Source organism: Lachancea lanzarotensis, scaffold LALA0S04, assembly GCF_000938715.1.
Source record: "Lachancea lanzarotensis genome assembly LALA0, scaffold LALA0S04, whole genome shotgun sequence".
Lineage (NCBI taxonomy): Eukaryota > Fungi > Ascomycota > Saccharomycetes > Saccharomycetales > Saccharomycetaceae > Lachancea > Lachancea lanzarotensis.
This window is the reverse complement of record NW_019212882.1, coordinates 333,772-348,253: the sequence shown is the minus strand read 5'-3', so window position 1 is coordinate 348,253 and position 14,482 is coordinate 333,772. Positions and strand designations below refer to the sequence as shown.

General features: G+C 44.3%; 5 protein-coding genes and 1 pseudogene across 6 annotated transcripts, besides 1 other annotated feature; 4 read left to right on the top strand and 2 right to left on the bottom strand.

Annotated features, from left to right (window-relative positions):
• Positions 1-119: 119 nt before the first annotated feature.
• CDC28 (LALA0S04e04148g1_1) lies at positions 120-1,010 on the top strand (the record flags this gene model as incomplete). Its single annotated transcript, XM_022772739.1, has 1 exon — positions 120-1,010. The coding sequence occupies one exon, from the start codon at positions 120-122 to the stop codon at positions 1,008-1,010; it is 891 nt and encodes a 296-aa protein (XP_022628173.1).
• A 1,108-nt stretch (positions 1,011-2,118) lies between these two features.
• Positions 2,119-2,552: a mobile genetic element (relic copy of Rover hAT-like DNA transposon).
• A 724-nt stretch (positions 2,553-3,276) lies between these two features.
• LALA0_S04e04126g lies at positions 3,277-4,081 on the top strand (annotated as a pseudogene). Its single transcript is given in 2 exon segments — positions 3,277-3,696; positions 3,698-4,081. Coding segments are annotated over 2 exon segments (804 nt in total).
• Positions 4,082-4,414: 333 nt separating this feature from the next.
• LALA0_S04e04104g (LALA0S04e04104g1_1) lies at positions 4,415-5,773 on the bottom strand (the record flags this gene model as incomplete). Its single annotated transcript, XM_022772738.1, has 1 exon — positions 4,415-5,773. One exon carries the CDS (start codon positions 5,771-5,773, stop codon positions 4,415-4,417), a length of 1,359 nt encoding a protein of 452 aa, XP_022628172.1.
• A 3,250-nt stretch (positions 5,774-9,023) lies between these two features.
• Positions 9,024-10,124, top strand: CSH1 (LALA0S04e04082g1_1; the record flags this gene model as incomplete). Its single annotated transcript, XM_022772737.1, has 1 exon — positions 9,024-10,124. The coding sequence occupies one exon, from the start codon at positions 9,024-9,026 to the stop codon at positions 10,122-10,124; it is 1,101 nt and encodes a 366-aa protein (XP_022628171.1).
• Positions 10,125-10,844: 720 nt separating this feature from the next.
• Positions 10,845-12,233, bottom strand: TOS1 (LALA0S04e04060g1_1; the record flags this gene model as incomplete). Its single annotated transcript, XM_022772736.1, has 1 exon — positions 10,845-12,233. One exon carries the CDS (start codon positions 12,231-12,233, stop codon positions 10,845-10,847), a length of 1,389 nt encoding a protein of 462 aa, XP_022628170.1.
• Positions 12,234-13,474: 1,241 nt separating this feature from the next.
• On the top strand, positions 13,475-14,086 carry LALA0_S04e04038g (LALA0S04e04038g1_1; the record flags this gene model as incomplete). The annotated part of the gene is made up of 1 exon (XM_022772735.1): positions 13,475-14,086. One exon carries the CDS (start codon positions 13,475-13,477, stop codon positions 14,084-14,086), a length of 612 nt encoding a protein of 203 aa, XP_022628169.1.
• Positions 14,087-14,482: the final 396 nt, after the last annotated feature.

Genomic DNA, 14,482 nt, shown 5'->3' with positions numbered 1-14,482 from the left:
ATAACAATCGTGATGGATCAAGTTCACTGTTGACAGTCTACACGTCAAAAAGACAAGAGAACCTCGAACGCCGACTACATTGTTGGAAAGAGTGCCACCTCCGAAAAATTTCCAGCATCATGACGGAGCTAGCCAACTATAAAAGACTCGAGAAAGTGGGTGAAGGTACTTACGGTGTTGTGTACAAGGCATTGGATTTGAGACACGGTCAGAGGGTAGTTGCATTGAAAAAGATCAGACTCGAAAGCGAAGACGAAGGCGTTCCCAGTACAGCAATCCGCGAGATTTCGCTTTTGAAGGAGCTCAAAGACGATAATATCGTTCGGCTATATGATATCGTGCACTCAGACGCGCACAAACTGTATCTGGTTTTTGAGTTTCTGGATCTAGACTTGAAAAGATACATGGAATCAATTCCAAAGGAGCAACCACTAGGTGACAACATTATAAAGAAGTTTATGATGCAATTGTGTAAAGGTATCGCGTATTGCCACTCGCATCGTATTTTGCATCGTGATTTGAAACCTCAGAATTTGTTGATTAATCGCGATGGCAACATGAAATTGGCCGATTTCGGTCTAGCGCGCGCTTTCGGTGTACCATTGAGGGCTTACACACATGAGATCGTTACTTTGTGGTACCGTGCACCTGAAGTTCTCTTGGGTGGTAAACAATACTCCACTGGAGTTGATATATGGTCGATTGGGTGCATTTTTGCTGAAATGTGTAACCGGAAGCCAATCTTCAGCGGTGACAGTGAAATTGACCAAATTTTCAAAATATTCCGTACCTTAGGAACGCCTAGTGAGACCGTCTGGCCTGATATTGTATATTTGCCCGATTTCAAACCAAAGTTTCCTAAATGGCATCCGAAGGATTTGGCACAGGTGGTTCCATCACTTGATGCACACGGTATTGACCTCCTACAAAATTTGCTGACCTACGATCCAATCAACCGGATCAGTGCGAAAAGAGCCGTCATGCATCCATATTTTCACGGTCAGTCGTGAGGTTAAAAGAAGAGCACGCCAAAAAACTGAGGAAGTTTCATGGAGTCCTAACTCTAGGATCGCTGGGCGCGGTCATCTCTAATTTTCGCAGTTTCAATAACTGAGGCAGGGCGTGGGTCAGAAAGATGCCTCATGTGGATAAGGTTATCTTTGTCGCACAGTTTGTTCCTACAAAATTCAAAAACTAGCGTTGGACACGTAAGTGGTACGAACATGAATGGGCTGAAGTTGACGATCTTCTAAATTCACAACATAGTTGAAACCAAATCACGCCGTCGCCTAGGTTGATGTCAGTGACTTGAACACGATCGTTTCGCCTAAGACTGTAAGGTGTCGCTTGTAGGAGCTGCTTCGTACCATTTGTAGTTTATCGATGTGAATTTGAGGAGACACGCTACTTTACGTTACTTTCAAATAGTTATGTAGTCTCGTTAATGATAGTGGATGAAACTCGAACTTAACTTCTTCAAACTTGCAAAGCTAATTTATCCGAACTAACTTTACTCAGCGGACGTTCAAGGCCTTGGTGATGATTTCTACCATCGTCAGGGTATTGAAACCAGGAGCCTTTCCTTTCTGGAAGGCGGCTCCAACATATCCATGAGAAAGAAGATTGAGCCAATCGTGTGAGGTAGCTAATTTCGAGAACTTAGTAGTCGCTAGTATAACCGGTGGCATCTGTTTTTCAGGGCAAAGTACCTACGAAGCTAGTAGAATTCAAGAATGCCGATGAGCGCCAGAGTAAAACTCACGGCCTTGAAATACAGCCCCCGCTGAGCAGTTCCTCAACTAATCCGTGACTTTTAACACTGCTCTATTGTGAGTGTACTGGTGAATTATTGTCTTGGCAGCGTCAAAAAACTGGCCTGATGATCTCGGAGTTTACGCCAGTACCTTCTAACGGGTATCTAATGTCGTATCATTTTGAACGTGAGAGGCGCTTCCGGTTTACGCCAGTCTAATGGTCATAAATCCTCCGACGAGTTTCATTTTCACCATAACTTTGCCAGAGAGCTTGAATTGGTTCATGTTCCCTCCACCACCAAGACTATTGAAATTTCGCAAGGACTGGAATTCGACTGAGCTGAATGGTTGTAAATGTCAACGAAAAATTTAGTCACTTGATCATTGTAGATCTTCTTTTGTAAAAGTCATCACGGCATGAGCATAAAGGTTTTCGAGCTCCAGGAGCAACGTTCCTTATGCATGTGAGGTGTATTTTAGTGTAAATCTTTCGTAATCAAGACAGTCTTTAGGCGCTTCAGCATATCTGGTGAAATGGGGTATGTTCCAAAGCTAAACACTTCACCGCGGTGATCATATTTGCATTGCGCGTATGTTCTGTTGCCATTACTTGGTAAACCCAATGCGGAATGGAAGTTTTGATGGCCACATCCCAAATTGCTTTGCAAATATCTTGTCAGAGACCGTTTCGTTTAGTATTTTGCCAAGATACACTGATAATTTATCGAAAATAGGGAAATATCAGTTTCTGAATGTACCATCCAGTCGCTTCATTTTCCCTTGTAGCTCATATTAAGGACCGTAAGTCGCTTATTTTCGTCACTTCAACCATGAAGTTTTTGGTGCGGCTTTTATCAGAAAACAGAGTGCGGCTGGACAATGTGCTCTTGTAAGACCTACGGGTACGATGAAGGCACGTTACTTTGTCTGCGCGATAGCAGTCCTTGTAACGCGTATATGTATTGAGCGAAAGGTTTTGCGTTGCATCATGAACTTTACCGCCAAAATCTCAAAAGATCATACAGCGACGCGAACCAATCCTTCGTTGGTAATGTATCAAATGGACTCGGTAGAAGAATGCCAGCAATTGAATTCATGTATTTCAGCTTGGTGTCGTTGGAATGGAGTCTTCTAATTGGGAGAGAAAAGTTCAGTTGCTGGAAAAGATCCGTCGCCAGGGTCATGGTTTGGTCTATTTGGAGTACCTGTACAGGCATCTGCAGTTTGATGGCCCTTCTGAATTTCTACAAAACTTCCAATCCGAACAATACTAATACCGGTGTGAACATGGGAATCTGTCTTTTCGTAACTCTGTAGGTATCCGTGCTGAATCGGAATGCAATTGGTCTTTGAAGCTTTCGAAGACACAATAATAATTGTTTTCGAACAACAATGGAGCCTCGAGATCGATCGTCGTCAATTTTTCATAGAAAAGGCTGTGGCCGAGGCATCGAGAAAGGTGAGAGCCTGAGATAAAAAATTTCGGTGTAATCGCGATTACGACAGGGGTGGAGCCTTCTCGTTGAAGTATACAGATGTCGACTTTCGGAAATTAACAGGTTTTCACAAGAATCAGTTATTCCAGATCGCAAAAGCCTTAAAAACACCGTACAACGTGGCGGGCTTCGCTTTGACTCCTGACGAATCCTTTTTCTTCATTTTCCTTGTTCGTATTCGCAACGGCTGCACGTATAGTGTTCTTGCAGGCATTTGCAGAAGGGAAGTATCGACCATTTCTAGGGTGGTCTCCTTCCTTGCTTGTTATTTGTATCATGTCATAAGACTAAAATTATCTGTCACTAGCGCTAGTTGGTTACCCGAGCGCTTGAAGGACAATAAATCAATTGACGGCACAAGGATTGTCGCTTTTATTGATGGTACTCATATGAAAATTGCCCGGTCTCGTAAGCATGCTCAGCACGGGCACGGTGATGCCCAAAACTGTTTACAGTGGCCATGAAAAGACACATATTTTAAAATACCAAGCAGTCGCCACCCCCGATGGAATTTGTATCGATCTTGCGGGTAGTCAGCATGATTCATTCATGTTCATGTACAGCGGCTTATATGATAGGCTCAAATCTGCCTTGAAAGTTGACAACCAACAATACAGGACGCCCGGGGATCCTGCATACCAAAGTTCTGACGTTTTCTTAGTCGCATTCAAAGGTCAAATGCTGACCCCAGAAGAAAAAAAGCAGAACAGGATTATGTCAACACCTCGTGTTTCGATCGAGTGGTTCTTTGGAGCTGTAAAAAACAACTTCCGGATCTTCAACGGTAATGGTGTTTTAAAAATGGGAGGTGTGAGGGGATGTAGTGCTTAATTTCCTATGGCGGTATTTTTAACAAACATCAAGCACTGTTTGGAGGAATCTCAGGCATCAAAGCACTTTAAATCAGCCCCCCAACAGTTGAAGTGAGTGGAATCGAGTTTCCTAAGCTTTTTGACGGTATTCTGATCGACCCCGATGGGAATGGGAGTTTCTACTCAAAGCAACACGCAAAGATTGATTTAGATCATCTTGATGAGCATGGAATTTGATCATCCTGATGAGCATGGTATTTGATCATCTGAATGAGCATGGAACATAATTAAGAAAGGCAGAAGTTCCGAATTCGTATGTTGTGTAAAACTTTTATTTTCAAGGCTGGGTTTCCTATCCTGTGAGAGAGCCCAACGTTTTAAGTAAAAGCTTTTCCACGTCCACATTGATGCTGGCAGACTTGTCTTTGTTCCCAAGAAGAACGCTTGATATTATAGCCACTTGCGATATGTCAAATTTGTGTTTTTCGAAAGCGATCTTTTCTCTCTCAATAGCGAGCTTCTCTTCCGCTATCTTAATTTTTCTTTCCTCAAAGAGCATCTGGAGAGCCACCTTCTCTTCCTCGGCCTTCTGAATTTTCTCGTTCTTTTCCTGACCAGCTTGCTTCATGTCTCCAAACGCTGCCATCAAAGACTGCAGCATGTGAGAAGTTATCAGTTGAATACCTGCGGAAACATGTAAAAGTTGCGCATCTGATCTCATATCTTCGATAGAATGGTTGACCCTAGGCCTTTTGATCATAGAACGATTAACCCTAGGCCTTTTGATCATAGAACGGTTAACCCTAGGCCTTTTGATAATAGTCCGCACATTGGGTGCTTTTACATCATTTATAGGTGAAAAGGAGCTATCTGAATTTGTCTGTTCCAGGTTTTGCGCAACTTGTGGCAGGGAATTGGTACAGAGGGCCCGTTTTTGAGACTTGTTACAGAGATCCCGTTTTTGAGACTTGTAACAGAGGGCCCGTTTTTGAGACTGGCGCTGCATTTCCAGCTTTGGGAGCTCTGTTCGGCGGTCGTCTGCGGCATTTTTGAGTTTCATTAGATCCTCTATAATCTCATCAGTTTTATCATCACCCGTTATGGCGCAAGGGTTCCTCTCATCACCGGTCGTGATGGCATTTATTTTAGTGTTAGCTATCTCCATCAAGTACTTGAACTTCGTCCGCAATTGGGATTCTGTAGGAACTCTTTTGTCTTTGAATTTTATCGACAACAAAAGGTTGTACCAGATACAGCACCACTTAAGGGAAATTAGAGAGCTGGGTTCCAATTTCGATGACGAATTTGGTTTTAAATTTTCAAATCCTAAAAAGGGACCTATTTGAAGACAATTCTTTGCCAAGTAGTAGGCTGACGTGTTATCCCACCGAAATCTGAACTCTTTACCTTCATCTAAGGTCTTGTAGCCGTTTTTTCTGATCAATTCATCAATGGCAATACCCAACTTAGCAGCAGCTTCCTTTGGGTGCCGTATAGTCGACAGCTCACTGGGGACTAGAAGAGAATGAAAGTTGTCCTCATACAGTAGACCACTTGCACTGCTATTTTCATTTGTTGTATTCGAGCTGTTGGTCGAATGCTCCACCACTGGGGAAGCAGGACGAACATCCTCTATGATTTGAGGGCTTAAATCATTTGTTGTATCGACGGGTGAATCTATTGATGGCCCATCAAGCTCGGTTGCGTCCATGGTTCGCCTGGATCATGCAAGTTGGGCATCGCGAAGGTTGGTTACACGACGATCCCGCAATTTACGCGTATTCCACATCCTCCCAAATCACACAACGTACGTAAGTACATCTGCAATTTTACTCACCAAGGATGTAATTCTACCTGGATGTTCGAAACATCTGAGCAACAAGAAATTATTTACCAGATGGTTCACCCAGATGGAAACTGTTTTTAAAAAACGTAACTTCATCCTGTTTCCTTTTGTCTACCCGTAGGTCTTACAAGCTCTCTACTATAGGACTGATAAATCTTTGGATGCTGGATAGATTAATTAAAGAGGATTCGCGCTGGGTATCAAGACAGGGACGAGTACAAGTAGAATCGCGAGTAGCCGTTTAGAATATCACGAGTAGAATCGCGGATATAATCATTCATCTTCAGCGGTAACATTAAGTTATTTGTCACATGAAGACGGCTTACAACCTTCTTTCTTGTGTTCAAAAAGAGTGTCAGGTACTCAAGTTCTGCAATGCATCAAACATGAACTAAAAAACTCAACACTTTTGCGAAAAGAGCGCTGAGTCACTGACCCTGCTTATAGTTTTACTAGAAAGATCCCTTCGACTTACTAGTCATTGAAATGTAACGCCTTATTACGAGACTTTGTGAATGGTATTGTAGGTGATCATAACCGTTGGGATTGGTAAACTTATGGAATAGTGCCAAATTAGGTAATCAGGAAATGACGTATTAGTCTACAATGACATATTAAGCGCTAAGGTGAAATGTACCAACGGTAGAGATAGGAAGCAACAATACGTCAACGCTATGCATAAACTGCAAGCAATCCAGAACTTCTATTAGGTTATCTTCACCAATGGCTGAGTTTAAGATCGTCACCGATTGTATACTATTGTTGGTCAAACAGGATGTACATTCCTTATAACCAAAAGAACCATGGAGAGCTAAGTGAAATCCATAGCCATAACGATTCACTTAGAGCAAATCATGACTGAACAAACTAAACAGTTTAGCAACTCGAACACTGCCGACGTAGTCGAGACTCAATACCTTTGCCATTTCACCACTCTTCCGTAATTCCTCCCCCGAGTCACATCAGGACTGGGGACGAATCACGAATCCTGGTTCACGAATCCACTCGTTTGGAATGCTCACGGATTCGATTAAATTCAAACGAATCCGGGCGCGAATCCGGCTGGTTTAATTAATTTAGCCCGCATTTGAATGTTAACTTGTTTATATGAAACTATAAAGACTCACGCATCCCATAGTTCTCTTACGCCGCAGCTTGAGTTGTTTTGAGTAGCACCATGTCAAATAGAAGAATAATCAATATATAGAAGGCCATCGATCAGTGTAGGCCGGTGGATCTCCTAAGTACGTTGGGGAGATCTGAACATTGTCGTCTAACAGCTTTGGCGGCAAGGAAACTTGAAGGCTGGAGGTTCCCACCGCGTATATAGTGACGGATTCGTGGTAAAGTCACGAATCCATAACCGTAGAATATGACAGGATTCGCGGCCAAAAAAGTCGGATTCGCCGGATTCGTCCCCCGTCCTGGTCCCCATATTGGAACTCTATCGTGTTCTACGGTCACGGATTCGCAAGCCACGAATCTGCCTTGAAGACCTCGACCCTCCAAGATCTTTGCCGCGAAAGCTGTTGACGGTAGATTCAGATCTCTTGAACGACGTGAATTTACCGACTTAACGCTAATCGATGGGCCTTCCTTCCATATTTTTTTTCTTGTTCTGAGATTGGATATTGCAGCGGAGTTAGCTCATCTGACCACGTACCTCGTCTCAGGCAAACAAGTTGACTTTTGGATACTAGGATTCGCGCCCGGATTGGTAGCAATTGAATCTTTCTATCCAGCATGGTCTTATCCAATGAGCATTATAATCAAGCGGATTTGTGGACAGAATTGGTGATTTTTCCACCAGACATGAACCTTACATCCAGTCACATTCTACCAACTTTACCACTTCAATGAAGATGCCCCAGGCCCACGAAATTCACTCAACCCAGCCACCGACAAGTCACTGGTCACACTGTCGTTGGAAACTCTCTTACTCCTACACCCACACACCATGCGGGCTACACACTTACACCCAGTCACCATTTCTCCACTTAGCCATTTGGAAACTCTCCACCCAAACACCAATTCGTCTCCATCCAGATAAGCCTTACACATAGTCATCCAACGTTCCTCCACCCAGTTACCCTGAATACTCTCAGAAACCCAGCCACCCACACACCTTTTGTTTTCAACACCCATCCACCCAAATACCATACCCCTCGACTCCTCCACCCAGCCACCCACACCCTCCACCCAGCCACCCACACCCTCCACCCAAACACCCTCGCCCTCACCCGCGACCACGAGAGGCTTATCCCAGCCCCCAAACAAAACAACCACAAACTCACCGCTTCTTTTCTTTTCCACAGCTCCTGAGGCTGAAAATTGAAAAAAAAAAAAATCTTAGCTTAAACACCATGGCAATGTAATAATAGTAGTAGTAGTAGTAGTAATAGTAGTAGTCGTGGTAGTGGTGATGGTGGTGGTGGTAATGTTGATGCTGTTTTGGTAGCGTGATAATTTCAGACGAAGATAGTTTAACTGTGAGAGGGCTGAAGCCCCATTACCGGTTCTTTAAGTTAAGATTGGTAGTAGTAGATGTAAGAGTAGGTCTAGTAGTAGTTTTAGAAACTCGAAGTTGACAGTTTAAGTGACAGTTTAAGTGACACTTCAAGATAGATCAAAGTGAAAGTGTGCTGAAAGTGTGCTGAGAGTTTGCTAAGAGTTTAGTGAGAGTTTAGTGAGAGTTTACTAGTTTACTGAGTTTACTACTTTACTACTTTACTGAAAGTGCTTGTAAAGTTTATTGATAGTGCTTGAAAAGTGAAATTCACATTCCAATACTGAAAGCTCATCGAAAAAGGTGTTTTCTACTCAAGATTTCCGCTTGCCAAGTGTTCTAGTTCTTCACAGCTGCTGTTGTTCTGCTAACCGGTTTTTAGCCTTTTAAGACCGTGCTGTGTTGTTGAAACGCACCTGAAAATACACCAAAACTCCAGGATTATTCGTGGAAACTGTGGAACTGTGCTTCTTATACAATCCAGTGTTTGTGCCTCGCCCTCGGTTTTCTTCCCTACGTTGAATCTGGACCTGTCCCGGCCGTTCCCACAACTTTGTTTGTCGTGCCCATCGTCACTCCTTTCTTAGCTTCCCACTCAACCCGAAAAAAATGCGCCAAGAACTCAAATACATGATCTACTCGCATCTGGTCGTCGTCGTCGTGCTGCTGTATCTCACGTTCGACCTGCTCACGCTGGCCATCGACGACGCCTTCCAAGACGCCCTCCTCGACATAGACCTCAACCCTCCAGAGGGCGTAGAAGCCAAGCCCCAACTCATCCCCAAAATCATCCACCAAACCTACAAGACCGCCGACGTGCCCGAACACTGGCGCGAGGGCCAGCAGCGCTGCATCGACCTGCATCCGGACTACGACTACAAGCTCTGGACCGACGAAACCGCCCGCCAGTTTATCAAGGAAGAGTACGGCTGGTTCTTAGAAACTTTCGACAACTACCGCTACCCCATCGAGCGTGCCGACGCCCTGCGCTATTTCCTGCTTGCCCATTTCGGCGGCGTGTACATCGACCTCGACGACGGCTGCAGACGTAAGCTTGACCCTTTGTTGACCGTCCCCGCGTTTGCACGGAAAACCAGTCCTACCGGTATCTCCAACGACGTGATGGGCTCCGTTCCTAACCATCCCTTCTTCCTCAAAGTGATTGCGTCTTTGAAAAAATACGATCGTAATTGGCTCGTCCCATACATCACTATTATGTTTTCTACAGGACCGCTTTTTGTAAGCGTTATTTGGAAACAATACAAAAGATGGGGTGTACCAGAAAATGGTGTTGTGCGTATCTTACAGCCTGCGGACTACAAAAAACACACATATTCGTTTTTTTCCATTTCACAAGGTTCGTCCTGGCATCTCGATGATGCCAATTTTATTAAATCCTTAGCGCATCACATTCTGGCCTGTGTGATTCTAGGTTTCATCGTGGCTTTCTTGGTACTTTACGCCGAATACTGTTTTTACTGCTGGCTTGGATCCGGCGGTGGAGCCCGTCGTATTGTCAAGACCATGAAACGTGGCTTGGTCTGGTTGGGTATCTTATCTGGAAACCAAAAAACCCAGGCAGACTCAATAGAAATGAGATCCAAATACAGACGTTTGCGTAAGGATTCCAATCTCCCAGTGCAACTTTTTTCCCCAGATCTCGAGGAAAACAACAGTTCTGATCAGTATGCTGATTTGAGCGATGATTGAGCCTTCCCCATCCACACAAATAAACAAGCTTTCATGTACCACCCACTGTTCATTCGAACTTGATGTTTTTCGCGTACTCTGAAATGTTGCAGAAGCATGGTCTTGAGATCAAAACAAAACGAACTCAAGACCCCTCCCTCAAAACTAACGACAATGTCGCAAATACCCTTCTCTTTTGTCTTTTTTTACTTGTTTGTTTGTTTTATCACCAGCAGGTCTCCTCTTTTATGAACGCAACAGCGACTACTCTAAGTCCAAGTTCTCATTCTTGGGCAAAGCATTAGACTAACTTCATTTTTTACCAAGTTTTCCAAAGGAAACCGTCACCATCATAACACTTTTAGAATCAATAGACACTTGATTTGGTATCGGATGGTTCATTTTACATTTTATCTACGAGCATGTACTATAACCTATTATTTGTATTTCAAAACCTAGCTCTTAGACGTGGTTTTGTGAATGACCATCATAACAAAAAGCATCAGTGGCACCGCTTTAAGTTGGAAGGTTTTAAACCTGTCACTAATAGTTTCCGTCCGTCATCTTTACTACAAGCTAACATTCATTTCTATGCTTGACGATACAATAAGCATATATAAAACGCAAAGGTTGAGAACACAGAAATATCCAAATTATAATAATACACTGCCAGCGGCAAGCTAGAAAGGGGTGGTTTGTTTTTTTATACAAAATTGTGCTTTTTTTGCACTATTGGCCATATTAGGCAAGGTTAGCGACCGATGCACTTTGGCTCAACCACTGTTGGACGGTACTGGCACTCAAGCTCGAATCGAAATTGCCAGTGACTTGCACAACGTGCAAAGTTTTGTCAGCACCATTGAAAATAACGGCAGCTTTCAAAGTGTTGGAAGTTGGTCTAGCAAAGTAATCCTGAGTACCACCACCACCTTGGCTGTTACCGTTATTTCCCTGGCCGTCGTGCAAGTGTGTGATCAATTTCTCGCTACCCGAGGACAAAATTTCGAAAAGATCCAATTCACCGCATCCAGAACCCCAGCACGAGCACTCAGAGTTACCATATTGAAGCGTACGTGGGATCTTGGCGTTAAGCATCCAGATAGCAGGCATGTCTTGATTGTAAGAGGAAGAGTAATCATGAGGCATGGAAAACTCAAACACAAACATCTTGGTGTCACCACCGAAACCGTGGTAAGCAGGAATGCCATCACGGGTAACGCCACATGATCCAGAAGAGGTGTCTGAGCAGTCGACACCGGAAAAGATCATGTACTCTTTGTTGGAGGCCAAAGTCACTTGGTTCAAAGCTTGAGGGGAAGCAGCACCAGACACACCATCTGCCGCACAGTAAGAGATCGAGTTACCGAAACATGCAGACCAGGTACCAGAACCGGCGGTACCACCTTGGTGGTTCATGAAGGTCAAATTGCTGGCCGAGCCTGGAGTGTAGTAAGATACTCTCTTCCAGCCAGAACCAGAGTTGGACCCCGAGGAAGAAGATGGAGCGGACGACGAAGATGAGGAGGATGCAGAAGAAGAGACCTTTCCTTGGCTTGACGAAGAAGATTGAGGAGCAGTTGCAGAAGAGCTTGCTGCTGCATGGGAGTTCGAGGTAGGCGCGGCAGCCGAAGAAGAAGTGGTGGTGGCAGCTGGGGCCAACGAAGAAGAAGTGGCATAAACAGCAGTAGCAGATGGGTTGGTGGAAGCAACCGGATTGCCGTTACCGTCAACGTACATGGTAGAGGTGACGTGGACAACTGCAACCGCAGCATCACGCTTGTGATCGTGATGGCGAGTAGCGACGTCACAATCTTCTCTTTTATTCAAAGAGCCAGAAGATGGGTAGTAAACACCGAATTGCAACAATTCTAGCGGACCCCTGAAATGAACAGAAAGTTCCTCGTTAAGAGGAGACAAAGAGCCATCGAAAGACACGGATTCCTGAGAGCAAGAACATTGCGTCTCGTCCATACTGGTGACATCCAGGTAGGAGCCCGAGTAACCGACGTTTTGATAAACAACAGCATCTGTCTGGGAGCAGTAGTAGTTACCACCGACAAAATCGCAGGTGGCAGCGACAAGTGGTGCCAGCGAAAGTGCTGCGGCAACACTAGACTGGAAAAGCTTCATATCGAAAGGAGTGACAACGATAGTTGGTGACTCGATAAAATGAATGTAAAATGGTTGAAATGAGTGTGGCGAGCTGAAGAAGCTTCTAACGTTGTTTGAGAGGATTGAAAAGAATGAAAGCTCAAACTAAGATCTTGAGTAAGTGAATGTTCTTCGAATCGACCGACGTGGGGGGTGTGGGGGGAGGCAAAAGAATGTAAAATCGCAGTAATAAAAGGAGTGTGGGAGTTTTTAGGAGACTAGAGTTATTCCAGCGTTTCCAAAAAAAAACAAGTTCGCGATTTGCTGCTGAGCTGAGATGAAGAAGAATACCGGAAGTGGTGGCTGGTGGTAGCTTTTTTGGTGGTTTTTCCAATAGGTGAATTTTAAGATGGCTGGTTTGTCAAAAAGTAGAAGAGACGAAATCTTGTAATAATTTCCCAAACTTTTCCTGTTTATCCTCTCTTATGGGGGCTTCAGGCCTTCAAAAACATTCCCGTTCGAGAGTCGGCGACTCCAAAATCTACGCTCCGCTACGCCCAGTTGCATTTTCCGCTCAGTAATCCTCGTACACAACCCAACTGCGGAGCTTTTATTGCAACTCTGGCAACTTAGTAGACTGAGTGTAGCTAGCTGGTCGATTGAAAGTGACGTGCACCACTCTAAACCGGTAAAACTACTGTTTCGAATCTGTTGCGAGAAGATCTCGTCGCGTTCATCACTTGTTTCGTGGGTTCGTGGTAAATTCTCCTTAGTGGAGGTCGTAGCACGAAACGGAACGCGACCTTGCAACTGTTGACGCACTTCCGAAAAGAGTTATCAGAGTCTGCTGGTTACGCTGCTGGTGTATAATTACTGTTCTTGCCTGTTTTTTGCCCAGTAAGCAAGCAGCAAGCCACGGGAATATTAATTTTTTTTTTCACCACCTGAAACTTTTTCGCGATGCATAATGCTCGAGAAAGACAATGTCTCGGTAGTATCTAGCGACAAGTGCCTGCTGGGGATTTTGTAGGCAATTGTTTATGCAGGGCTCCCGCATGGATGATCATTGGGTGCCTATGGGCGCTAAAAAGAAACAAGGAACAATGGCAGACTGGCTATCTCGAGATCGCCGGTAGTAAGATACAGAAAGCCGTTGGCTACTCAGAAAGCGGGTGGGGAGGTACATGCAAGATCGCTTTTTTTTTGTTCTAGAACACTTTTGAACCGGAAAACCGGCACACCCGTTTAGCGCTTCAATCTATGTCTGTGTCATTCGTGAGATGTCACTCGAAACTACTGTGCACATGGTGTTGGGGCTTCCTTTACATCGTAGCAAGAGCTCCAAAAAACTTCCCGTGCATACTTCCTCTTCGAAACAACCGTTCAAGACACCTAGTTTCTACGTTGTTTTTTTGTTGAACTGTAGAGAAAAAGATGATATATCACTTTGCACGATGGTGTCGCTTCATAGTTGGAGGAGAAGGAGTGTCGAACGAAGTACGTCTAAAACTTGCCTGGTTGTCAGATTCATCATTATACGCGCGCAAACGTTTGTTTACCGCAGAGTGAGAAGAAATGAGGATATATACGTCGTCAAAAACACACTTATGAAAGGCAGAAGGACATCCGTCCGTTGCCCTGCTGAATTACTTCAGGATGTACTGATGACGTATGTCGCTAACAGCAGCCACCGGATACTCGATCCGGCGTCTCACATAAGAGGGTACACCATGCGGTTTGGTATTCTTTTTTGTAGGCCCGAAAATATGAGACAATTTCTATGGGCTCTGATCCCGTCAGCAATAGGAGCACCTTTTTCTTCAAATCTTTTATTATTTCTCTATTCTGACGCTGTCATCGGGACGCGTGATCTTCACTCACATATAATCTGACGTTTAACAAAAGATACCACGGTACTCGACCGCAGCTTTACTTCTCGAGCCTCCACGAAGTTTCGTGTAAGTAATCCTCAGTCTGTGCAATTTGTATTCTCGACTCTTGAACGGATGCTTGATGCACATATTTTGTAGTCCCAGCGTTGCATCCGCAATCTGCTCGGTCATTTTTTGTGCGGCCCGTGTCTTACAGGACGCTAAGAATCATCATCTCATTCCAAACTACCCATATTAATCCATACAAAACCTTCATTACTATGAATTTCGAATTTCTGTCCTGGGTGGAAAAAGTACGATAGATAGCGAATCGATTTAGCCGTTCGAAAATGAAGTGCTAGCAGAAGTCGCGGCAGCAAAAGCAACAATTAAAGCTTTTTTCTTGCTGTGTTCATC